The sequence below is a fragment of the Apaloderma vittatum genome, unplaced genomic scaffold (genome assembly GCF_000703405.1).
Source record: "Apaloderma vittatum isolate BGI_N311 unplaced genomic scaffold, ASM70340v1 scaffold15347, whole genome shotgun sequence".
Taxonomy (NCBI): domain Eukaryota; kingdom Metazoa; phylum Chordata; class Aves; order Trogoniformes; family Trogonidae; genus Apaloderma; species Apaloderma vittatum.
Window position 1 is genome coordinate 4677 of NW_009726817.1, and position 25448 is coordinate 30124.

The 25448-nt window shown below is 50.2% G+C and overlaps 1 protein-coding gene across 1 annotated transcript; it reads right to left on the reverse strand.

Annotated features, from left to right (window-relative positions):
- Window positions 1-2363: 2363 nt before the first annotated feature.
- Window positions 2364-21637, reverse strand: TRAP1 (TNF receptor-associated protein 1; the record flags this gene model as incomplete). The annotated part of the gene is made up of 17 exons (XM_009873441.1): window positions 2364-3189; window positions 3481-3553; window positions 3954-4099; window positions 4648-4733; window positions 5223-5358; window positions 5497-5682; window positions 6193-6340; window positions 7533-7602; window positions 7729-7849; window positions 8170-8325; window positions 10283-10356; window positions 10543-10652; window positions 11837-11997; window positions 12602-12673; window positions 19574-19714; window positions 20105-20187; window positions 21470-21637. Coding segments are annotated over 17 exons (2033 nt in total), but the record flags the coding sequence as incomplete, so codon positions are not given.
- Window positions 21638-25448: the final 3811 nt, after the last annotated feature.

A 25448-nucleotide genomic window follows, 5' to 3' on the forward strand; every position in this document is an offset into this window, starting at 1 on the left:
CTTGTAGAAAAAAGTTAAATGAACAAGAAAAACGAACAAAAAAAAACAACCAAAAACCATCAAGAGACAGGCAGCAGTTAATAACATCCCAGTAAAAATCAAACTCACTAGATCAATTTTCTGCACAAAGCTTACAGCCAGGAAACCAAATAAGCTCCATGAGATTCTTCCAGGTTGGAGATCCCTAATTCCACCCCATGGGAAAAATTGCAGCAGGAAAGGACACAACTAGCCCATGCTGGGCACTTCACAAAACCACTCCTAGACGTTGGCATGCTCTTGGTTCACCTCAGCATGCCAGAAAAATCAGGGGGCACTACTCTTGCTGCAGGAAGAGCACAAGGTGGATGGAAATTGGTCAGTGATACAATGCGTCTCGGGGTGAGTAATTTGGTGCCCGAGTGGAGAGCACAGGAACTGGAAGCGCACAACCGCAGCTTCACCACTACAAGGAGCACTGAAGCGCTCACATGAGATCCACACAAGCTTTCTCCACTTGCACAGCATGTTTGGAGGTTGCACAGAAAGTGAAAAAATGGGTTCTGGCTTGCTTCCCATGCCTCCCTTTTACCAGTGGGTTTGAAACAACTCATCCTTTATACTTCCCATTTACCGAAGAGCCTCTGTTGCAGTTCATGTGGAGGCCCTTTCAGACACAAAGTTGTCTATACAGCCTAGCTTTCAGGAGTCTCGCCTGTATTCCTACCAGCGCTTTGGTGTGTGTTCATCAACACGATGCCTTATGTCCCCCTTTTCCACTAGGACCTGTTCCGTTAGCTGTGCGTAAAATCTTTCTACACCAGCACTCTCCGCAGGTCTTTGCAAAATAAAAGGGAAAGCCTAGTCTGAGCGGTGAGGACCCAGAGAGGCTGCTGGGGCGCTCAGTGATGAAGCTTACACAAAACAGCACAACAAAGTTTGTGAGATTTGGGTTAAAGTTTCCTCCTGCTCCTTGCTGCATACAGGCTCCCAGGACTATCAGCGCTTCTCACCGTGTCTGACGGGTATGGTGTGAAAGGGTAGGTTTGACTCCAGTAACAAAAAATCTCATTTGATCTTTTAGTCAAAAATCTCTCACGGACAAAAAACTAGCACCTCGAAGGCTGTGGGGATTCCTGGAGGATTCCCAGGATGGGAGAGGTTAAAGACACATCAGACAGTTCAGGACTGTCTCACAGTAAGCATGCTCTGCTTCTCACTGCATCACCCACCACCAACTCATGTCCCTGAGCACCACATCTGCACAGCTTTTAAATCCCTCCAGTATGGTGGCTCCACCACTTCCCTGGGCAGCCTGTGCCAGGGCCTGATGAAGAAGTTTTTCCTAATTTCCAATTTAAACTTCCCCTGGTGCAACTTGAAGTCATCTCCTCTTGTCCTATCACTTGTTCCTTGGGAGGAGACCGACCCCATCTTGGTACAACCTCCTGTCAGGTACTTGTAGAGAGTGAGAAGGTCTCCCCTCAGCTTCCTTTTCTCCAGGCTGAACAACCTCAGTTCCCTCAGCTGCTCCTCATAAGATGTTCTCCAGACCTTCTCTGGACACGCTCCAGCACCTCAATGCCTTTCTTGTCATGAGGGGCCCAAAAGTGAACAGAGGATTCGAGGTGTGGCCTCACCAGTGCCGAGTCCAGGTGGACAATCGCTGCCCTGGTCTTGCCGGCCACACTATTCCTGATCCAATGTACCAGAAGGGTTGTAGAATGGAGAAGGTGGCTCCTCATTCTTCTCAACACCCTCTAAACTGTCACATGTTAGTTCCTCTTCTGCATCTGAATAAAAATGAAATTTTAGGTGATGTTAATAAAACTTCTAAAACGGTACCCCATGCAGTGACCCTTCTCTTTCCTTTTTGCACAGCCAGGCTTCCTTTAGCTGAAAGAGCTGGAGGTTCTTGTGCCCAGCAAAGCATCCAAAGAGTTAATCAAACCCAGTTCCACAATCCTAATCTGGCAATTTAAAGATAAACTAAACAAATATCACGCTGCGTCAGAGCCCCCACTGAGCAGGAGAAAGAATTCTTGTAAACCAGTTTGCATGGTGTGAACCAGACACACCGAGGGAAATGTAGTGTGGCATTTTCTGTTACAAAGGCCTCTTCTGCTGAACAGCCATTGCTCCGTAGAAAGGATTCAAAGGGCTAAATTCCATTTTCAAAGACAAAGCTAACAGGGTTCAGGGCTACAGATTCCCCTGTTTGCCCTCCAGAGCCTCTGCTATGATCTACTGCTGTTCTCACAGCCCTCTCCTGTCCAGAGCTTGACGCCCTGAAGAACCACCACGCAGCATCTGAAGAGAGAAGAACCAACAAATCACCAACTGGAAGACACAAAGTAAGGGGAAGAGAGAAGAGTGGAGGGGGCTGGAAAAGAAGATTTTATTTATCATAAATACAGATCAGTGAGACATGCAGTTTATCCCACAGAAGAGGCAAAAACCCTGGAGACTTTCCAGAAAGCCACATGCTGGAAAGCTGTTTTCCCAGTTATTTCCCTTTCTCCACAGCAAGGCCAGGATTAAATTATCCAGCAGCTCGGTGATCTCTTCTGCCATGGGATTGTACTTGCATGTTCCACCAACGGGATCTGTGTCTGCTAAGGGCAGCAATCTATCTCCATGTCAGTCAACTCCTCCTGCCTGGTCAGAGGTGGAGGTTTCTTAACAAATTAATTAATTCTGTGAGTGCTTGTTCAGAGCACAATAGTGCACAGGGATTCGGTGGATATGGGGTGCATTCACAGACCTAACTGGGAATCTTGCTGCCAATATCTGTTTTAGGAAAAGCCATTTCTAGAAAATGAGTCTCTTCAGGCTTGTGTCAGAAATTTGGGCTTTTTTTTTTTTTAGCAGCAACCTCTGGAGTTTGTTCCCACCAGGAACACTGCACTTTGAACAGGCTGACAGCATATGATCTAATAATTACAACTGGCTCCTTCCTGTGCAGCGAGGGTTGGAAGCCCCCTGCATTCTCCCTGTGAACCCCTCGCTGCATAGCGCCTGCAAGCAGATGCTACAGTAGCTGACAGAGTGACTGCACTTAAGGAAAGAGGTTATCAACACAGCGTTCATCCTTCAGTCTTCTGGGGTTCAGTTCTTCTCCAGGATTCTGGTGAGGAGTTCATTCAGCCGGTTCACCATTGGTCTGGGATCCTCATTCAGGCCTGCTGCTATCATGGCATTCTCATAAATCTGAGAAAGAGAAGAAAGCATTAAATAAGCAGCAAGAGCGAGCTGGGTGACAGCCGGTGAGGAACTGAACATCATTCTCCAGGACTTGCATGCTGTAACCAAGCATGTCTTCTAGGTCACCTGGTAGGAAAACGCATGGACCACGAGTACCAGAAATACCCAAAGTGGGGACCGCAGGAGGATGTCGGTTTTGCCCATTACAAGGGCTCTGCCCTGTTCCCTGCCACGCAGGGTGGTGCAGGCTGGCTCTGGGGAGGAGGGTGCTGCTTCTGGAGAAGGCCTTGCTCTCACCTGATCAAGCAGCAGCTGGGCCAGATCAGGCTGGCTGTCCTTCAGCTCGTTAAGCTTCTTAATCAGAGCATGCCTGTAATGTGAGAGAAAACAACACTGAGACTTGGTATTTTTGGACACAGTGAAAAGTTTGTTTCCAGAATGAGCAGCTAAGCCAAGGCGGGATGAAAAAAAAAATAAATCTACCTAACGGCCAAAATAGCCCCAACTTCCTTGCTCCTGTTCTGGTGGCTTTTCTCTTCTCTCCCATCCTGTCCCTATAAGCCCCAGGGTCCTCAGAGGGCTGGACCCATTGCGCGTGGGTGGCTCATGACGACTGTGCCATGCAGCCTCACAGGTTAAGGCACTACAGCACACACTGCGCTTAATGGGGAGGGCTCTGCTAACTGGGAGCCTTACGTCACCTCCTCTCTGCCTGAAGCCCAGAAAGACTGCAGTGCCCCAGGCCCAGCACTGGTATTGCTCCCCCATACCCTGTGTTGATCTCCAGGGTGGGCTGCAGGAGCTGGGCACGCTCCTCTTGGGTTTTGGCCAGCTGTTGCATGCGAAGAAAGTGGCGGGCAGCCCCCATCTCGAGCACGGTGATCATGGCAGGGTGGGTGTCCAGCCGCGTAGTCACCTGCGGCAAAAACGGCAACCAGCACCGAGATGGAAAACACACACTGGTTAGAGGTGGAGGAAGTTCAAGGATTGAGGCTCTCCCCAGCACAGATCCACATCAAGCCCCAACGTGATTCATCGCCGCCCCAAAGGAGCTGCCTACATCAGCAGGACAGCTTAAGCATCAGGAAAGCGGGTGGGCCCAAATGGCCCCACTGGTCCACAGACTCGCAGTTGAACCCAAAGCACTCCTTGCCAATAAATCTTTCTAGTCCATGGGCAAGACAGTCATCAGCCTGTCCTTCTGGTAACCCCAGCAGGAACTGGTGAAATGGGCTTTGCTTGTTACACATTAAGATGTGGTTCTGCTGCTGTCACGCTGACCACGCAAATGACAAATGCCAGGTTTCATACTATTTACAGAAAGGAGGCACAGAGAAGAATGGTTTCTCTCAAGGCCCAAAGAAAAATCTGTGGCAGCAGATGCCTGATCAAGCACCATGTTTTTTCCCCCCAGATTATTGCCTCCACGGATCTCCTGTACTCACCCAAACACAGAACACTGACCTTAACACCAGTGACACGAGAGCCTAAAGCATTTCTCATCCAGGCCATCAGATCCTCAGCCTCTTTCTCTGTCAGACGTTGTGCAGCTGGCAGGGAAAAGAGGGCACAGCAGTGAGCCTTACTGCTGAGCTCAGCCCATTTCATACTTCCGTTTTATCTGTTCTCTTGTGGAAACGGGAAGGCGGCACTGCTCTGCACACACCTACGCACACACCTATGTATACACCTCCGTATACACCCTCATCCCAGACTGGGCAGTACCCAGAGAGGGTGGGTTCACACCCCGCCAGGGCCTGCCTGCCTCCGCCACGGCACCAGATGTACGTGTGTTGTTAAAACTCAAACCATGGAAACTCCACATCGGACATTCCAATTGTTTAAACTCGCAAACCGCTTAAACTTCGATCACGCAGGATGAGAGGGATCATTAAGAACTGCAAGTTGCCTCAGAGAGAGGATGGCAGGATGGAAGGGTACGCTCTGGCTCACAGGCTCAGGAGCTGCAAGAGCGCCGGAGGAGGGGTACCACACGGGGACTGCATGCAGCAGGAAGGGCCAGGGGAGCCTCACGATACCTGGGCTCTCCTCAAACTTCTCTTCCTTATAGTGATCAACAACAATATCTGTCTCCACTGAGATCAGCTTCTTCTTGTCAAACTCCCGAAGGTGCAGGAGTGTCAGCTCATCAAATTGCTCATAGCAGAAGAGGACCTGGGCCAAAAAAGGGACAACACATTGTCTGGGGCGCAACAGCCTTCTTCCCTTCCCAAGGCTTCACTGCTCTGCTCCAAGATCCACTGAGGCGGTAGCTCAGGGCGTTCCCTTGGCCACGGCACGCAGCTCACCCACCTCCATGTCCTTTTTCTTCATGGCCTCAAAGTACGGGGAGTGCTCAGCCAGGTGCCGGTTGGGTGTGCACAGGTAGTAGATGTTTCTACTCCCTGCTTTCATGCGGGAGGCGTAGTCGGTCAGGCTGGTCAGCTGGCCTGCGGGCAGGGCGGACGATTCGTAACGTAGCAACTTTGCAATGTCCTCCTGGAAGAAAAGGGCTCCTATAAGCTCAGGGCAGGCAACTATAGCTCTACCTCATCACTCCCAGATCCCAAAATTCCCGTTGTAGCATGCAGGCCTGTTTGCAGCCATGCAAAAAGGCTCAGGGGATTCCAAATCCCTCTTTTCCTGCTCTAGATATTAAGAAGGTGGAAAAGCGACCTTGACAGGATGTAGGTCAAGCTCTCCTGGAGATGGGAATCCAGGCAGAGGACAAGAGTAGGCGAAAGCCCTGCTTTATTGCCTGATGTAGTTTATATTGCATCAAGGAGAGCTGACAACACAGTGTGGGTACGGAGACTCTGCTGTGTCTAGAATTAAGTGGGACGCAGCATCCAGTCAGAGTGCAAGAGTCTGGGCACCAGAGAATCTGCAGGTCTTGTAAGGCCCAGGAACACAAGTTACAGGCACGCGAGATTCACGGAGAAGTAGTAGTGCCCCTCAGCCCAGGCCATGGTAGAAGCCAATAATTTTTCCCATCTGCAGTGCTGGTACCTTGACATCCTGCTCTGCTATCGTGACAATCCCCTCTCGCATGAATACCCCGTAGTCCTCAAAGAATCTGGCATATTTCTCAGGGTCCTTCTTGCTCTGGTCAATGAAGAACTTGATCAACCTCTTCTGCAAAACATCTCGGAGCTTCCTGCAGCAGGAACAAGCCTTTTTAAAGACAGCTGCTAGACCAAGACAAGAGATTTTAGGTGAAATCTCTCTCCCTGAGCAGTTTTAGTGATGTGTTTGTAAACATGAGGACAAAGAACTCTGGGTCCACTGTCTCCTTTCCCTCATGGCTCTAAATCAGTTCTTTGCATCTCAGTCAAGACAAGCTCTTGAGCTGGAGATAGCTAGAGCTTTGGTACAAATGCACCGCTGAAGCTCAAACCTTTGGTAACTCATGCCTCAGTGACACTGCAGTAGATAACCTGCGGTGCACAGGGCATCTGTCTCACTCCCACAGCTGCCCTTAAACATGGGAAGGAAGCGGCTATAAAAGGGTTACACTTGGAGGAACCCTTGCCGAAGGCCTGAAAATCCGCTGGGAAGTGACAGAGTTAGCTTGGCGACAACAGTGAAGGTAGAGGCACTTCACCAGCCATAGGATACGAAGACAGCCATCAAACCTAACAAGATCACAGCACCAATGCTAAAGAGTAAGAGCCAGCCCCAATACTTCCTTCAAGTTCCAACAATGGCAGATGTTTGAGAGGGTACTTGAAGGACAAACTACGAGAAACCCAAAGCCAGATCTAAGGAGGTTCTTAGAGGAGACTGGCCTGCTGGCAGTCAGCTTCACTGGGCCTCGACACCAGATGAAAACCCATCTGGCTAGTGCTCGGTTTTTGTATGTGTGTGAGCACAGCAGAGCTCTGAAGGAAGCCTGGAAACAAGAGGCACAAGGTGCTGTTTGAAGATCAATACAGAAATAATGGTGACACTAAAGCATGGCTCAGCTTCCTAAGTGAAGGCAGGTGACTTACTGTTTGGATTTGTTTTCCAGACTACTTGGTGATGCAGACCAGACACATTAAACAGCAAATCCACTGTTGCTGCTGTACACCAGGGATACCAAAACGCAGCCTAGGACATAAGGAGCATGTGGCCCAAGCAGGTGGCAGCAGACTGTGTGACACAGGACACTGCTCCCACATCTTGAGATGTGACCACCATGGCCGAGAAACAATTCCTTTGATAGACTACATAAATTCTCAAGCATGGAAATGCTGCAGCTTACGTGCCAGGTCCCTCCAAGCCCCTCTAACTATTCCACAATGTCCCCTCAACCAGCAAGAAGCCATAAAAACCTCAGAAATTCCCAGGATCTACCTCTTGCTTACCTGATAAGGGCGCTCTCCTGCAGCAGCTCCCTGCTGAGGTTCAGGGGTATATCCTCACTGTCCACAACACCTGGAAGTCAGACCAATCCTTGAGCAGCGAGGCAAACCAGAGTGCCAGGCTCAGGAAGGCAGCCCCTTGGCTTATTTCCCGTGGAAATCAAGCCCCTAGCCCACTATTCCTGGTGCCAGCACGCACCTCTAAGGAAACGCAGCCATTTAGGGAGGATGTCTGCAGCTTTGGTTTGGATGAGAATTTTGCGGCTGTAGAGGGCAACGCTGGAGCCCAGTTCCCTGCTGATGTCAAACATGGATGGTTTCTGCATGGACAAGAGACAGAAGGGTAACAGCAGCACTGTGCAGGGTGCCCAGCTGCACACTGTGCTCTGCCTACCAGCACTGAACCCAATGGGAGCAGAAATACCGGCCACCTTCCCTAGAGACCAACCTGAGCCACCTCCCTGCTCCTGTCACGGCTCAGTATCCCCACGACCACCCTGTGGCACCCAGCCTGCCGCAGAGATGCCACACTGATTCCTTCTTTGCTGTTCCACAGCCTTTGCTGCCTCCTTTCCTATTCTCTCCTCTTCATAGCAACCGGGTGGACGTCCTGCTATTCCTTGGACAGGAGGGCACATACTTGCTCAGGCACGTAGAAGATGCTGCGGATGTTGAGGGGAGCATCGGTCTTGTAGTGCAGGACGTAGCGGGGCTTGTCGTAAGTCTGCGCGATGAAGCGGTAGAACTCCTCGTGCTGCCACTCACCGATGTCCTTGGGGTCCAACATCCAGAGTGCCTGTGGAGGAGCAGGGAGATGAATTTCTATTGGCTTTCAACACCCGTGGCCTCACAGCACAAGGCTCTTCTTCCATTGTTACACATTCCCTCTGGGATGCTGGAGTAAGGAAACAGGAGCTTTCGAACAGCCCCCTCTGCACAGCCCAAGGCAGTGGGATGTGTTATGACTCAGGGACATTATCACACAATAAGAAATTACTGCCCCTCAGCTGCTCTTGGTTGACCTCTCACAGAGGTACTTGCCCTGCAACATAGGTAAGGCCAGACTAGAAGGGATTTGGCAAACCTCCACTGCCTCACACTTGCTACTGGCCAAGAGCATCCTGGGCAGTTACCAGAGCTCAGCTATTACATGTAACTATCCCACCGGAAAGTCAGCTGAGTGCTTGCGAAGCAACCCCTGGATTGCCTATTTGCTGCTGATTTTGTTTCGGAGCAGTTTGGGAGATGCTTTGTGAAACACTTATGTTTCCAGACAGGTGAAGCTCATGCCCAAATGAGCGACAGGAGTGATTTCTGCCTCAAAGCTTCATTCCACAAGTGGCTTCATAACATTTCCAGCACACGCAAGTGTCCTGGAGGGTTTGCAGGTGGGATTACGGACTCAATTGGGTACTACGGTGCTTTACTGCAGTTGTTTTTAGGTGCTTTATTGCAGTTGTCAGGTGAGGCACTGCTTTTCCGGAGGCTTACAGTTATCATAGTTGGTCCAGAAAAGCCTCTAACCCCACATCATCAGCTATGTGACAAACATTCAAGAATTTATCTAGGAAAATCCACACTAGGAGACTAATTACAGCTCTGTTTGCAGTGAGCCGATGTTAATGTGTGGAAAAAATGCAGAAACAAGATCTTCTATAAAGAAAAGGCCTGAAAAGGGAGCATAATGAGAATAAAGCTGTTGCTGTATCCCAAGGGAAAACAGACTTTTTTTGGTAGGAAGATAAAAGTACATGACTCTATTAGGGGCATTTCACCTCTTGCTCTAGTACTGCTCTTCTCCAGGGAGTCTGTTCCACTGATTATCAGGTGGAAAGAGCAAACAGTTGTCTAAATCTGTTTCTGGTTTTGTAATTCAAGGGAAACAGCTAGGAAGCCCTTGGAGGAGAAACACTACTATGCAGGGATCCAATTAAATATTAGTTTCTAATAACACCAATTACAGAACCTGCGATAAATTAACATGATAAAATTTTTAAGTACAGTCTTGAAAGTGCGTGCATTCAGAGCCATATTCAGGAAATGAAAAAAAAAACCCCCACCAAAAAACTCCACATGCTCTCTACCGGCTCTCTTAGTTGAAGAGGCTTTAAACAACTGGAAAAGGAGATGCTGGAGGAAAGCAATTCATAGATACTTGTTTTAAAGATAATTAATCCCACCTAGGTGATGCCTGCGATTGGGCCAGGTACTTCTGACTAAACTGGACCTGGCTGCAGTGCAATTTTAAGTGGTCACAAAACACCAGCGTGAAGCAGTGTTCAGTTAGGAACTGTGAAGCAAATCAGGCCGTGAGTTGAGCTGCTAAAAAAACCAACCACTTGCTGGCACTGGCTATCCCATGCTGAGGGACATAAAGAACTACGGCAAGAGGTGGCACCGTGAGCAGTATGAGCAAGCCCTACATCACTAACACGTCAGCCGGCTTAAACAGTTGGAATAAATACTATAAAGCATTAAAAGAATAATTCTGATGAAAGGAAGATCTAGAAGATAACTATAAATAAAATCTGCTTTGCTAATCTGCACAATTCTCTCTGACAAACGCAAGCAGTTCCAAACGTGACTTCTGCTGCATTGTCTGCTGTTCTAACTAACTGATCTGTCTGTGACATCCTGGACAAACCCTCCCCTGATTTTCAGGGACAGCAGGAGCTTTATGCTGTTTCCCACCTCTAGTGGAGGATTACGGTGATTCACCTCCATGAGTGACCTGCCTCAGCCCTCCTGCTCACCTGTAATGTGTTTATTCTTCTCCCATTGAGGTACAGCGGGAAGCTGATGAAGTTGCTGTATTTTGTCACCACCTCTGAAATACAGAAAGAAAAGACAGAAGAATCACAGTTGTGAAAATAACACAGCAAGAATTTCCTCTGCAACAGCAGGTGAAAGGCATTGCATGAGAGGAAAAATGCTGTAAAGTCACCTCCTGCTCACAGAGCGCCAACAGACTTCAGGCAGCCCCTCGGCAGGTAACAGCACTTCCTTCACTCACCCTTCACTCGGTCTTCATTTGCAAACTCCTTGCAGTCTTCTTTGAGATGTATAATAATCTTAGTCCCAGTTCTGACACCAGATGCTTCCGCAATCTCAAACATGCCTGAACTAGGATCAGAAACAGAGCCCGTGTCAGCTTGTGCCTCAGATACATGCACAATGGGACACAAAAATGTTTTATTAAACCAAAAGTGCACACAATGCTTTGGTGCCAAGAGGAAAATGCAAAAAATCCTTAATATTCGCTGACAAGCACCCCCAAAACACGTGGCTGCCTTCCCTAGACTCCAGACCCAGGACACACTGCTCTGCCAAGACACCAGCAGCCTCTCCTGAAAAGGAAACAACCTTCAAACAATCTTCAGGCTGTGGGAGCCTACTCTTCTTCTCCACTTCTTAGGGCAACTGTGATACCCAAGGTCCCTGCCTTCTCCCTTGACAGGTCTGACTTGGTTGTGGGTCCTCATTCCTGTCTCCACTGAAGTATGGAGGAGCTGGTTACAGCAAAAACAGCCTGATCTGGATGACCATTCTTACCCCATCGCAAAGTGAACGTCACACGGGGGCCAAACTCTGGTGAGAGCACTGACCCAGGGGAGAGGCAGCGGCAGCGATGACAGACAAGCAAGCCCCCAAAGCGTAGGGCAGGACAGATTGCAATAGGCAGCAGCGTGACTGCAGCCCAAGACAGTCTGGTGTCTCGATTACAAGATGATTTTTCATGAATTTAAATAACTTAGTCAATTCTTTATTTCTAAGAGGTTTTAAGGGGATGCAGAACTTGTCATCCCCAGAAGCTCCAATTTCCACATGGTCCAACAGTCCGCAGCTTTGCCATCACAGACATTTACAACTTTGAACAAAATGTAGAGGAAGAGCACACAGGTCCAGCCCACAGATGACGTGTGCCTGCAGAGCCATAGCTCTGTGCAAGCCCTGCCAAAAGTGGGTGCTGTCGAGCAAAAACCTGGGGACAACTAGACCCAAGAGATTATATTTGTCTCTCCAGTCTGGGGCACTGCTAAAGTGATTAACTTCCAGCAGGGAAGGAACAGGAGAGGCTGGTATTCTCTTTGTCCACGACACGCCTGCTCTGACAAAGCAAGTTTGTCCCTGTGGTTTTCACCCTGGCACATATGGCTGTGCTTTGTTGCCACGTATAATCTGAGCAGGATCTATAAACCAGTAAGCCTGGTCATGAAAGACCCATACAAGGCCTGTCTTGCTTTGCACAGCTTTCAGTCCACGCCGTGGCCTGGCCTCCACTTTTCCATCCCATTCTGCGGCCTTACCCATCAGAAGACCAGTGGTAGCCCGGGCTTCCCGGCTCTGCAGACTGTGAGAACACCTCCACTTTATTGGCCACCATGAAGGCTGAGTAGAAACCCACTCCGAACTGGCCAATGATTTTACTGCTGGCTTCAGCTTGGCTCTGCAGAGCATCTAGAAAAGCCTGGAGAAACAAAGGAGACCTTCACACACAGCAGGTTCAGGTACCATTGGGAAACTGTAATTCGTCCTCTGGCTGGGCTCCTCCTACGCCAGGTACTGCAAGCTGGCAGCCCAGCACCCTCATCCCACCCTTCTGCACCAGCAATCTCAGAATGGTGCCCCAGGAAAAGGGATTCTCCCACAGGGACTGGAAGACGGAAGTAACACTTTCTGTCACTAGCAGTAAAGGAAACCAAGAGAGGGCTCAGTCGATCAGGAGCATGAAATCTTAAAATGGTCATTTCAGAGATGAAAAAATAAAAAATGAGGTACGTCTCTCCATCCTGATGGCTTGGGGAGGAAGACATTTGGGAGTGAGGGCAGGCAGGTGTGGTACCTGCCTGAGCACCACAGGCTTCCCATGGCACCCAGAGAAGACCATTAAGAGCTAGAAGACCCCAGAGGTAGGTCTCACACTTCCAAGAAGTGTGTAATTTCACAGCTGGGCTGGGGGCCAAGGGACAGAACAGAATAAGAAATTACAGTGAGAGCAAAAATGGGTGTAATTGGAGAAGACTTTTCTAAGCGGAGGAGCAGGTGGGAAGGGGTGCCTCGGCCCATGTTACCTTTGAGCCTGATCGAGCAATAGTACCAAGGTTAGAAACCAGCTCCTCCTGGGTCATCCCAATACCTGTGTCCTGAAAAGAAACAGCAATTGTAGCTGAAGTATCAGTAAAGAAGGATTGCTTTACCAACCGGCACCCGAGCAACTTCTACCTCTGACACCCACTCTGTCCCAGCCAGCTGAGCGGTAAATGCACGAGCACACTTCCCCCTGTGACACCGCCTGCACTCGGTCAGGACAGGGCACTCAGAAGACACACAGCTCCAAGAGAGCCCCGACAGTGCTGGAGAGACATCTCAACCCCAGCGTGGCCTCAGGGTGCCAGGTGCCGTACACCTGCAGAGATGTTTTCAGTTCCTGGTCCAAAGGAGCAGGAAGAAGCAGCTTATTTCCAAACCGCAGATGGGGAACCGATGCCCTTACACCAGGAATCGGTGGCAGCGAATCTCTTAACTCTCAGGTAACGCAGAACCTCATCTACAAGCACCGCATTCACCAATTTCTATCTGCTCCGTCCTCTCCTTCCTTCTCTCCTTCTCAAATCATGCTCCACAAATCCAAAGCTGTCGATGTCCAAGTCCCTGAGAGCTGAGACAGCGGGAAGAGGGTCACTCCAGCTGGAAGCACGGCACGACAGCCACACCTCATGGGGCTCTGTCTGGGCTTCAAAGGCACACGGCTTGTGGCCGTCCCCAGTTTAATCCCAATTTGCACGGCTGCATGCGGATAAACATCTTCCTGCTGCTAGCACACGCCTCTCAGGCAGAAAGCCCTGCAGCAGCACCGTCCAGAAAAGGCTGCGACAAGCCTCAGACTAGGTTGCAAACTTCATTTGTTGCCACAACACATTGGTGTGACCCCAATGCAACATGGATAACAGCAAATTCCAGGTAGAAATGGCCACCCTCTCACTCAGGACCCCAACAAAAACATCAGTACATATGTTTTAATATAGTGCTTAACCACACTGAGGGATCAAACTGGTCAACTTGTGAGGTTACTGAGTGAGATGTCCGAGAGACATGTTCCTGCATCCCCACAAGTCACAGCACAGCAACACCCTTTCCTTGATTAAATATGGTAAGGCCAGTCAACCCAATCTGGCTGAGAATAGAGATGATACCCAGCAAGATCTCAACAGAGGGAAATGAAAAGCCAGGAAAAACAAACAGGGTATGGCAAAATCTCAGGAATCTGCCATGGTCCCTTCCCCCAGGGAAGAAAAAGCCAGAAAGAAAAGTTTTCAGCATCTGGTTCAGGTTTTGTTCATGCCAGACCCTGAACAGAACTCTTAACTTCTCTGATCCACTCCTATTTATAGCACAGCATGTCATTCCCAAATTCCAGCATGTTAAAAAATATATGGCCCTACTTTGTGAATTTATTTGGCTATTGAATTCCAAACGCCCTGCCAAACTTATTGCAAAATGCTTAATTACAGTTCCTGGATACTAGTTTTGATGAGGGCTAATCGCAACGAACAAAGACAGCATGGCTCGCAATGCTCTGCTCCCCCCACGGCCCCGAATCCTCGCAGGGGAAGCAGAAAACATCTTTTTAAGCGGCCGGCTGAAGATCCTGGCAGAGCAGACGCTTCCTACCGCAGGAAACCACCTGGGCGGATGACGATGAAAACGCCATCGAGATTCAAAGGGCTCTTGCTGCCTGTGTGTTTCCTCTGGCCGGCCTTCGCGCTGCGCTTCTTGGCTGCCTTCACCAGATGGTGCTGCTCCGGGAGGGACGAGAGCTCGGCTTCTGCAGAGCAGGCCCTCTTCAGCGCCGGGAAGCAAAAAGAACCTGCCCGGGAGCAGCCAATGCAAGCGCTGGCAGCACCGTGAAATCCAAGGAAGGAGCTGGCAGGATTTCCACTGCCCTTCTCACAGGCTGCCGCCCAGGCTCTAGACATCTTCACCAGGGCACACCTTCTACCCGCCACCGGCCAGGCAGGGCTGCCCTTGCTCCACCATCAACGTTACGATTTTTCTTCCCTTCCAGACAGTTTCAAGCCCTCCCTTTCAGTTTACGAGAAAAGTTTTATCTGGCTGAAAACAGCCACAGCTGAGTTATTCGTAAAAGCATGAAGTGAACTGTACACAGGGCTTCACAAACTACGAGATGTGAGGGGTATGTGTAGACTTCGAAGTGCCAAATGCTTCTCCACAGCCTTGAGAAACCAACCACTGTATGCCATGAAACGGAGTTCATGCGCTGACACTTCATTAGCTGAAAGATAATTTCAGAAGCCTTTCTGTTACTCAGCGAAAAACAACCTGCTCACCTATCTGAATTTTCCTTCTGGAACTTCTTAGGGTGCAGAGAGAATAGCCTCCCTCTGAACCACCCCCTCTACAGCTCCGGCCCCCTGCAAGATAACACAACAGGGTACCGACCTTCATCCCATCTTCTGAGGGATGATGAAGAGCTCTACGACCATGCTTGCTGAACTACATTTCTAAAATAAGTAACGTTCACCCTGAAGAGACAGCAGTGGAACGTTGCTTTTAGCACCTTTTTGCACGCAGAAATGCCGAACCCCACAGGACCTTTGTGATTTCTCTGCGCTTTCTTCTAACCTCTGTGGCACGGGTGCTGGATGTTGGCAAAAGGAGACCGTGCTGCGTAACGACAGCTGGTAACTGCCGGGCAGACGGTGCCTCGGGGCTCCCACCATGAAATCCTCCGTGCCTGCTCCGCAGCCCCAAGGACCTCCGTCTTCCTTGGGAGAGGGGTTGATGAACACCTTCTGCCCTGCTATCTGCCTCGTTAAATCACTCAGTCCACAGCTCTTGCATTCGCGCTGTATTTTCCAGCAAAACAGAAACAGACTGCACGCAGTTACAGCAACAAATCTAGTTTACACCAACAAATTGCTGGTTAACAAGAACCCAGGTAATCTAACAATTTTGCTCGTTACCCGAGTCCAATTTAAGGTATTGCAGAGCCTTGTTAGACCAAGCAATCCATTAACTGACCATTAACCACTGCCTTTGCCACGGCTGCATCTGAAAGAACGCTCGCCATTAGAGGTAAACATCTGAGCTACTGTGCCTTTCATTTTGCTTTGTTGCAAAACAAACACTTGAAAGGCATTATTCCAGTGCAAAAATCTCAACAGGGCATCAGTAGAAGAGTGACTGTGTTATAAAATAAGGACACACTGCTTTTGACAAGTGATGAAATCCCAAAATGTCTGATTAGCAAGTATCCCCCCTGTTATTTAAATACGTCGCTTAGAGAGACTTAAAATTCACAAGGCCAGGACAGCAGCCGCACTGGAGCAGCGTCCTGGTTTAGAACCAGGACAGCATCTGAAGCAGCCACGAGTAGAAAAAAAGGCACAGTAAAAATGATGCAAACACACAAGATAATCCTGGCCTGGCACATTGAAACTGTCCAAAGCTGGGAGCCTGAAGTTTCCTTTCCAATAGCCTGTGTTAACATTACTTTCAACAATGCCAAGCATTGAGCTAGACTCAGCCTCCACCCATCCAGGTCTAAACACCCGCTGTTCAGGAAAGTGCTTCACCAGAATTTCCCATTTTTAAACATGACACGCTCTTAACCTGGCATGAAGAGGAAGAAAAGATTCTGTCTTTCCTTCTCCAGGCCGCAAGTCATTTGACATACGTTTAGATTTCTGCTTCCCTGGCTTATTTCTGAAAGACGACGCACCAGCTGGAAGCTCGAACCCACCCCTGCAATCGTTTCTGTAAGTGCAATTCCACCCCAGGCTTGTTGAAGCACAGCCAAGCTTTTCACCCCTCCGCTTCTACCTGCGCTGTCGTCCATCTCTTGCTCCCCTGCCTTCCCCACCCCAAGGGGCAGCGGGATGCTGCGGTGCTGCACGCAGCTAAGGACGTGACTCTCTCTCCGCTGCAATCTGGTAACACTGGGACACGACCCAGCGTGCCGGGGGACTGGCTCCCCACCGACACCAAGCTCTGTCGGACATGTGGGCGCCCCTGCATCGAACCAGCCCAAACACCTCAGATCCCTGCGAGAGCCTCAGGACAGCGGAGCCCTTGTTGCAGACTCTCTGTAACTCCTAAGTCAAGAGACATGTGCTCAGTGATACGGGGAGCTGTTGCAGGGAGGAGTGGTGTTTGCAGTCATTTTAACTCCTCCCCAACACAGCAAACTTGTTATTTTGTGGCTTCACAGACAAGTGATTTCGGCTGACTGCGACAGAAGAAAGCCCAGCAGAAAGAATCGAGCAGCGCAAATTCTTGCAGCAATTGTGCTGCTTACTTAAAACAGCGGCCACACTCTCTCACTCAGCAGCAGCTATTTAGCTCTGTAAATACTTCAAACAATTCCCTCTGAATTCGCAGCACTGTCCCAGCCCTTAAATTAAGCACCAGCAATATGCCCCCGAGCTCACACAAACCCGGGGTTACCACCAGCCACGCGCCTGTCCCCAGCCAGCCACGCGCGGGCGTTGCAGGAGAGCTCTGCGGTCACAGGGCTTCGGGGTCTGTACGGGGCTTTCCGTTCCCACCTCAAAGAGACCAAAAACGTGTCTGTAAAGCCTCGGCACGCAGAACTGCAGAGCTCTGCAGATCCATCCTTACTGAAAACGCCCCCCTAACGTTTTCAAGTGGATTTTCGGAAAAGATCTGACCTTGCAGGCTGTGGCTGCTACCAGATGGAACTGTCCTAGAAACAGAGCGAGGCGGTTTTCAAAGGGACAGAGGAAACGGTGCAATTTGCTAAAGCAAGGGGACCCTGGTGAAGGAACTGAGGTGGTGTAATCCGGTGGAGTACACAGTGAACACTTCCCTCTCAGCAGAGGGAAACGCTCAGGTAGGCTCTCCCTGAATGAGGCCATGGTATTAAAATTCCAAGTCTTGCTATGCTTCCGACTGACACTCAGTCCTGGCAGAGGAAGAGGCAGAGAAGCAGAACGCAGTCACTGAACAGGCATGAGCGCAGTCCTTTACCAAAGCTAAATAATCCCCGTCAGGAGCATGCCTGCAACGCAGGCCATCACATGTGACAGACCTGCCTTTTCTCAGCTGTTGAGGCACAAAGAAGTGCTGCAGGGCTTGGACGGAGAGATCCAGGGGCCAAGAGCAGCCTGAAGATCTGAGGGGATCCGAGTGAAACAACGGGGCTTCTCTAGAAAAAAAAAATGGGGTGACCATTGCTACGGCTCACACACGAGGGACCTGCTGCTTCTGTTTTGGTGGGTCCTCGTGGGAAAATGAAGCAGTGACTATGAGACAGGTTTATCTCCACCTCAGTCGTTGCAAGCAAATTTTTGGTTTTTTGCACCTTTGCTGTCCTGAAAGGCAGGGAAATGATCTGACTGAGGCTTGTAATCTTTATCTGCAGCATGTTTCTTCAAGAGGTTATAAATATACCCTTCACTGGAGGTAAGGAGCTTTAGGCACCACTGAGAAGGCAAACCTATTAAACAAGATTGGAGCAGCACTGTTCTCTCTCCCTTCTCAGAGCGCAGCATCGCTGCAGTTAAAAGCTTCCTAGTTAAGACTCATTTAGTCGCATTAGAGATGCACAGGCAGCCAGGCAGGGGGTTATAAAAAGACAAATCCCTAACACATCTAATTGGGTGTGACGTCAAACGCACCCTCTCTGCGCGGTGGGCAAATGGGTCTCTTAACCAAACTGCCAAAGAAGGGGACAGCTCCCACGGTTACAGGGCACGAGCTGTGAGAACGTCTCGACGGGTTCTGAGGCTACACGGCCACTACGATCGTAAAAGGGAAAGATGAGAGCGAGGCAGGAACAATCCCCTGGCTTGGGGCTAAAGAGAGAGCTCATTAAACACTCGGTGTTTCGCAGCAGTTGGAAAAACGCAATAGTCAGGTGTGATAGGAATAGCAAAGCCTCTGCATTATGGTTTGAGAATCTTGGGGCTGATGATTGTGTTGCCCACTGACAATCGCTAACTTCCCCATGGCAACCGCAGCTCCTTGTTCTGCAGCGAAACAGAAGCATAAAATAACTGAGCAGCCTCTAACAGCCAGTGCTTTTGTCCCACGTGAAAAAATATCAAATTGTGTGCTTTGGCTGTGCTACACCTGCCCTGGACCCGCTCTGGCCAGCCTTTACTCTCACACTGTCTGCCTTGGTCTCCGCTCCCCTGAGAACAGCCCACAGCTGTGCTCTCTTGCCTGACACTGCTCCACAGGGAAAGTTAACCACTTGCCTTCTTTGCATCAAGAACTTTGCCAAGAAAATGCCAAAACTCAGCCTCAGCCTGGACAACAGCTACAAACAAAAACAAAGTACAGAGAGAATGACCTTCCCTCCCCACACCAAGCCCCACAGCTGAGCATGCTTACACTGATTCCTCCCGCTCCTGCTAAGCATTTTGTCACCAGGAGCAGTAAGGAACTATCAAAAACTGGGCTGCAGAAAGGAGGACAGCCGAGTGCTACGGTACTGCCACGATCTACAGCTGCACCTGTAGGTTAGGGCAGAGCCTCAGCAACAGCTGGACTTGGCCTGTCCTAGAGCAGAAGATAGAGACGCTCAGCAATGGGAAGTTCTTCTCACCACCCCAGCACCTCCCAGAGACCGAGGTTAGAGGGAAGGCCTGCAAGCTACCATGTAACACCTCCAAATTAAGCAGGTGAGGAAAATCTTCCACAAAGGTCAAGCTGAAACCAGAGTGCCAACTTTTCCACCAGTGAGAAATGCACACGCAACCTGGGAAACACACCAGACAAGGTACTGGGGAAGATCTCCTGGTAGTTCCTAATCGGGAAGGAAGGGGCCCAGGTTTCCTACGGGGACAAACGGGCAACAGATAAACTGGTGGTTTCCCATCAAATCCTGACGTTACAGCCTCAGGAACCAGAGTCCACCTTTGGACAGAACACTCCTCAGGCAGGTTTGGGATCCACAGGACAGTGCTGCCACTTAGCTCCCACTGATCCTTCACAGCACAAAGTCCACTGACGAGAGGGACAAGGAAAAACGCTCTCCTGTTACCAAAGGGAGGTACCTGGATAGTGATGGTTCCTTTTCCGCTGTCTGTCTGCAGATGGATCTCCATCTCTGGCAAGGCCTTCCCCTCTGCCATCAGCCGATGACGCAGTTTCTCCAGCGCATCGCTGCCGTTGGAGATCAGCTCCCGGATAAATACCTGGGGACGAGACACAACCTGACGCTGCAGCCTGGCCTTCTCCACTGCACGGGGCAACTCACTGCCCTCTCACAAATTCCCAGCTTGTTAGAAAAAGAACTGCATCTCCCCATTGCCTGCCAGGAGAACAGTTTGTCTGAACTCAGTATCAGAGCACAGAGGCTCTGAGGCTCACAGAGTCCCCCAGCCACACCTACAGATTGTTCTGAAAACACATTTTCATGGTGTCTTTAAGAAAACATCTTTAAGAAAAGCGTGACACATGAACAGCAGAGGACTTGCTGGGAAACAGAGCAGGTATTCTTCCAGCTCAACCATTTCGGACGTGTCCCTTGACAGAGACAGGGCTTTACCAACAGAAAATCAACCAGCAAGTAGTGGGTGCCTTACCTCCTTTTCAGAGTACAAGGAACAGGCAACAATGTCCAGCAGTTTCTTCGTTTCAGCCTGAAACTCATGTTTAGAGGCTGCACCTACAATCAAATCACATGCACACCTTTAAAGCACTTCACTGGGGTCCTCTTGGGAGGGAACTGCAGCCTTATCACGTGGCTTCATCTTCCTGGGAGTGAAAGCCTGAAGCAGGATGGGATGCAGGTGGCTGTGGCCTTCAACAAGATGCCGACAAAGGTGGGGATTACACACCCGCACGAGGCAGCATGCTTCGCCACGTGGACACCTGGCCTCTCGCCTCAACTCCTGGCACACAAACCTCAAGGTTTACACCCTGCTTTCCATGCTCTTCCTCGACACGATTTGCAAGGGAACCATCTGCACACGCCCTGCTCTGAGAGCTACTACAACCAGGTAGTATTTCTCATGCCCAAACAATACTCTGGGGTCTGAAGCAGAAAAAGGGAAATTCTCAAATGTCTCTGTGGAGCAGGCAAGGGAGCGCACATGTGCAGCCACTGATGTGCCAGGTCAGTGTCTGTGCCCAGAAAGAGATTTTTCCTTGGAAAGAATAATGCTAAAAACCATCTCAGCTGAAAGACCATCCTTGGCCTTTTCAAAAATAGCATTTCCCCTGCAAGAGACATTAGAGAACCCTGAAGCAACATATGGAAAGCCAAAGGTCACACATCTCCCCCTGCCATGCCTCGCTGGTGAGGACTGACAGTGGCAGGGGCAAAGCTGGGGAGTGGATGGCAGCAGAAGTGCATCAACCCCACCGGGGGCTTCACAGCTTGGCAGTCTCCAAAGTACCTGCCTGAAAAACCTTAGGAGCACAGAGTTAAGATACTATTTCTGTGCTTGAATAACTCATGTGACTTTGCTTTAAAGCATCTCTCCCTGGAGATGTGCAAAGCAATTCATTCTAACTAAGAAGTTGACGCCAGGGTTCTCATTAGACCTCCACGATCCACAGCAATGACCTGGACTAGCTCAGATTGCTGCTGGGACAAAACATCTCTTTTTAGGCAAATTCTACCACCTGCAGAGCCGCTACACATCAATCACCTGGCTAAGCCCACGGACGCAACTTCTTCCCGCTCTCAATGGCCTCATTTCTCAGCAAAGGCCATTCTGATTTACCTGTTCCAGTTTTGGGGAGGCAACAGCGCCATACAGACTGAAACTGTCGCCTGGCGGTTGGGATGCGATGACCAAAGCCAGCATCTCCTCCAGAGGCAGAAACAGGACCGCAGAGTGTTCACCCACCCTCACAGTCAGGGCGCAGCCACACCCAGACCTTGCCTCAGGCCTGCCAGCACCCCAAGAGCGCTCCCGCAAGACATTTGCCTTCGTGCCCACCTTTCACGTTCTCTGTGTTGCTGATGATGGTGTGCAGGGGCTCCTCTTCCTTGCTCTCCGCCGTCTGCGTGCTGTATGTCCGAACAGCAGAAATGCTGGTGGCACCAACGTTGCACCGGAGGCTCCAATGATGGCGTATTTGTCTTTGGAGACACGCTGCTCCTTTTGCTAGAAGACACAGTTGAAGATATTTCAGTATAAATCACAAGTATCAGCAGCAACAGGAGCACTATTTAAAGGTCCCATCTCAGCAACCCCATGCAGTTACGCTGTCCGAGCAAGACTGAAGTTCTCTCACAACTGAACACCCACCATTTTCCCCTGGAACTGCCTTCACTGCACAACAAGGGCAAACTGCTACTTTGGACTGCCTCTTCTGAATTAAAATTCTAGCCAGAAGATGACAATTAGTAGCTTTCACAACAAATTAACCGGTGACGAAGAGGCAGTCTGCAGCTTCCATTGCTATTACCCTGGCCAAGCCGAAGACAAGAGGGAACACTTCAACTTCCACATTGCTGCCAGCAAAAACACGAAACCCCAGTGCAAGCACGGCAGCCGGCACCTCCTGGACATGCCTCTGCTGCACATGTAGCTTCTCTGGGGGCTGTGCTAACACTTACCCTCACACAGGTCTTGAGGCACCAAAATCTATTTCTTCCTGCTCACTTTTAGCCCACTGACAGCAACAGCTCACTCCAGTATCGAAGAACAACTCCAGCCAATCCCGTTTGGCCCCAGCCAGCCAGCTGAGGAGTTACTTTATGGCAACAAATATTTGAGCCTTGACCGTCTGAGCAGAGTTGACAGAAGGATCACATCTCCACCCAAGGCAGCCCTGGGGCAAGCAGCACAGGCAGCACCAAAACCACAGGTCAGCAAAGCCTCAGCGGGCAGAAAGGAGAGACAAGTCAGGGAAGGACATGAGCCCTGTAAAGGATTGGGATTCCCAGTTCTCCTCCTTCCACTGTGCCCGTGTGCACTGAACACTCTTCTCTATGTTGGGGGATGAAACAAAACTGTTTTGGGAGGCAGAGCAATGACCAGGATGGCCTGGGCAGAGTAGGGTGAATCTGGATAAGCAGCAAAAGCATCTGGAAGCAGTGACAAGCCCAGGCTTTCCTTAGGACTCACGCTGTGCTTGCAGGCTGCTTCACCAGGCAAGGGAAGGAGGCAAACCCTACAGCCCAGGCCTGCAAGAGGCACATTTTCAAGGTGTCCTTTCTTCACATGAATGGGTACAAAAATCCAAAGTCTGCACTGAGAACCATTAGTATGACAAGAGTCCCCTGGAAACGGCTTCCTTGGCCATCCACAGCTCTCCAGCCCAGGTGACCTCCTGGGAGAACCCAGCTCCTTCCTGAACCTTTCTCCACTTTGTCAAAGCCCTTGAGTGAATTTGGCATCCTGGCCCTTTCACCAACACCCCTTGTCGTCCTCCAGCTCATCTTGGGAGGTCTCCAGCTCCCTCGTCAAGCACCCTGCAAACCTCCTGCCCACCTCAGCAGGTACTACAGCCCGTACGGTCATCGAGAACAGTTCTCGGTGCCCCAGACCACCAGGCTGGGCTCTCACTCCCTCCAGATTGGGTGAACACAAACTCCTGAGCTTTAACAGTGCTCCTGGCTCCCGCACTTCATCCCCACGAGCTGATCAAGGAGGCTGTCAGTCCTCATTCCTCCTCTTCCTCACAGAAAGCTTTGAATCAAGCTTCACTTCTCCAACCAGAAGCTTGAATTACTCCCCAGTCATTCTGCCCTTAAAGAAAAGAGCCCACAAATCGTGCTTAATGCATCTGAACACCTCCTACACACATAACTGTGCGCTCTCTGCGTCACAAACAGTTCTGCCGCATTATCACAGGATGCGTTCTTCATCTTTCATTCGACTGCCTTTGGTTGGGCTCATCTGCGAAAGCAACAAGGAAAGCAGCGGAGCGCTCACTGTGTGGCTGTCCAGCCCACCAAGCTGCAGGGAGGAAGGGCCTGAGCCAGCCCAGGATTTACATATTTGCACAGGGTTTAACATAATTTATTTATAGATTCACACAGGGTTTACATGCTTTACGCTAGATGCCATACGATACTCGGAAAAATCTGCACTTGTATACACACATTTCCCAACCAGAAGAAATCAAAGAGGGAACGGTTCTTCCTCCCTAATTCCAGGATCCAAAAGAGCAGCACATCAGCAGCAGCTCCAGCTAACCTTAAGGCCACTTCTGTCATCAGAGCCCCAGGAAGCAAGGCCCCAGAGCCAAAAAAAAGTCACCCCCCCCAACCCATCAACACTAGGTGACACTAAAAACTAGAGCTATTTAAAATTTTTGATGTATTTTTTCTTCCTTATCTCCGGAGCATGATAATAAATGACCATTCATCAATTCAAATGTTATTTCTGGATGTGTGAAACGTTAGGTCTTACCATTCTTTATTAGCAGCCCACCCTGTACCAGGATTTGGATCGAGGTTCATTAAATGCAAGTTGCAACATCTTCAGCCCATCTGTGGCTTGCAGAGCCCTTGCCTGGCCACTGGTGCGGGGCCAGGGAGGGGGGAAAGTCTCCCAGCAATTCTGAGTGTAAACCCCCAATTATCAGCTATTGAGAAAGCATCTGCTGAGTTAAGCGACACGCAGAATAAGCCCAAGAAATAAATTCCTAACACCAACAGACAAAGAAGGAAAGGCTCTTGCCTCGGTTGAGCACTGCAGTGTGCTGGGGCAGATCAAGTCTTTTTATATCAATTAAATTGAATGCTGAGCGTATCTGCATCATTGCCCCACCTCCACCTTAAAAGATGGCAGACACCCACGTTACCCTCCAGCTTCCAGTTCCCAGTGAATTTGGAGTGACCCTGACCAGAGAGCAGTCTTGCCCAATGGGAACACGCCCAGAGGAAGGGAAGGACCCTTGATCTCAGGGGCTTGTTTCAATTCAGGCACCAGGAGACCCAACCAACCCTCCAGGAAATGCAGCCTCTTCTGGGAGAAGGGCTCCAGTGAGCCAAGCTGAACGTCAGTTAGAAATTTAAGGTGGGAAATCAAGCACGAAGCAGCTCGAGACAAAAAGGAGAATTTGGGTCAGCAGAAATTACCATAACAGCTCAACTGCTGTGCAGCCATGGGATGCTTTTGCAAAGAGCACTAGCAATGAGACACTTCCAGCTCTGACCACGTTGAAAGAGGGGGCTCCGGATCCTGAACCAAGGGAAAAGAGTCCACTCTCACAAAATCCTCTGCACCAGCTTCAGCACGGTGAGAGCCAAGAGCAAAGGGCGCTGGCTTTGCATGGCCAAAGGGGAGGCAGGCTGTCCCCGCAGCCAGGCATCTTCACCTGCATCTGAGGGGCAGGACAGCACCTCCTGCTCCTCTTTGTTTCCACCCCACACAGCTCCTGCTTGCTGTGTTATCCCCAAAGGACCTGAACGACAGGTTAAAGGATAAAACTCGGACTCTGCCAGAGCACATCTATCCTGATGGGGGCACATGGTTTCTCTCTCAGACACAGATGCTAACGAGCCACTGGGGACTTCCATGGTGGAAGAACTGAACTGCCCAGAAGCGGTGCTCGACGGCACGGCAAATCTAACCCCCCAACCCTGCCGGCAGCCCTGTTTGTCACACAATTTCCTCCGTCACATTTTCTCTTTGTAACCCACAGGGAAACCACAGACCGCACCAGCAACCGACCAATCTGTCAGTTAGGGGCCAGACAACAGACAAGGAGATGCTGAGCACAGTGTGGGCCGCTTGCCGCCGACACGACTGTCTTCTCACCATGCCTCGCTTGGCTTCTCACCACGCCTTGCCTCACGGCGGCTCCCCAGCCTTTCTCCAGACCCGCGTGCTCTGTCTGCACGTACCTCCCGTATCGCAGACTGCGGAGCTGGGGTGTTCTCGGCCCTCAGCCTTGGAATCGGTGAAACCCCGAGCGCACCCCGTACTGAAATGGCCGGGGAAGAGAAACGGCCCTGCCTTC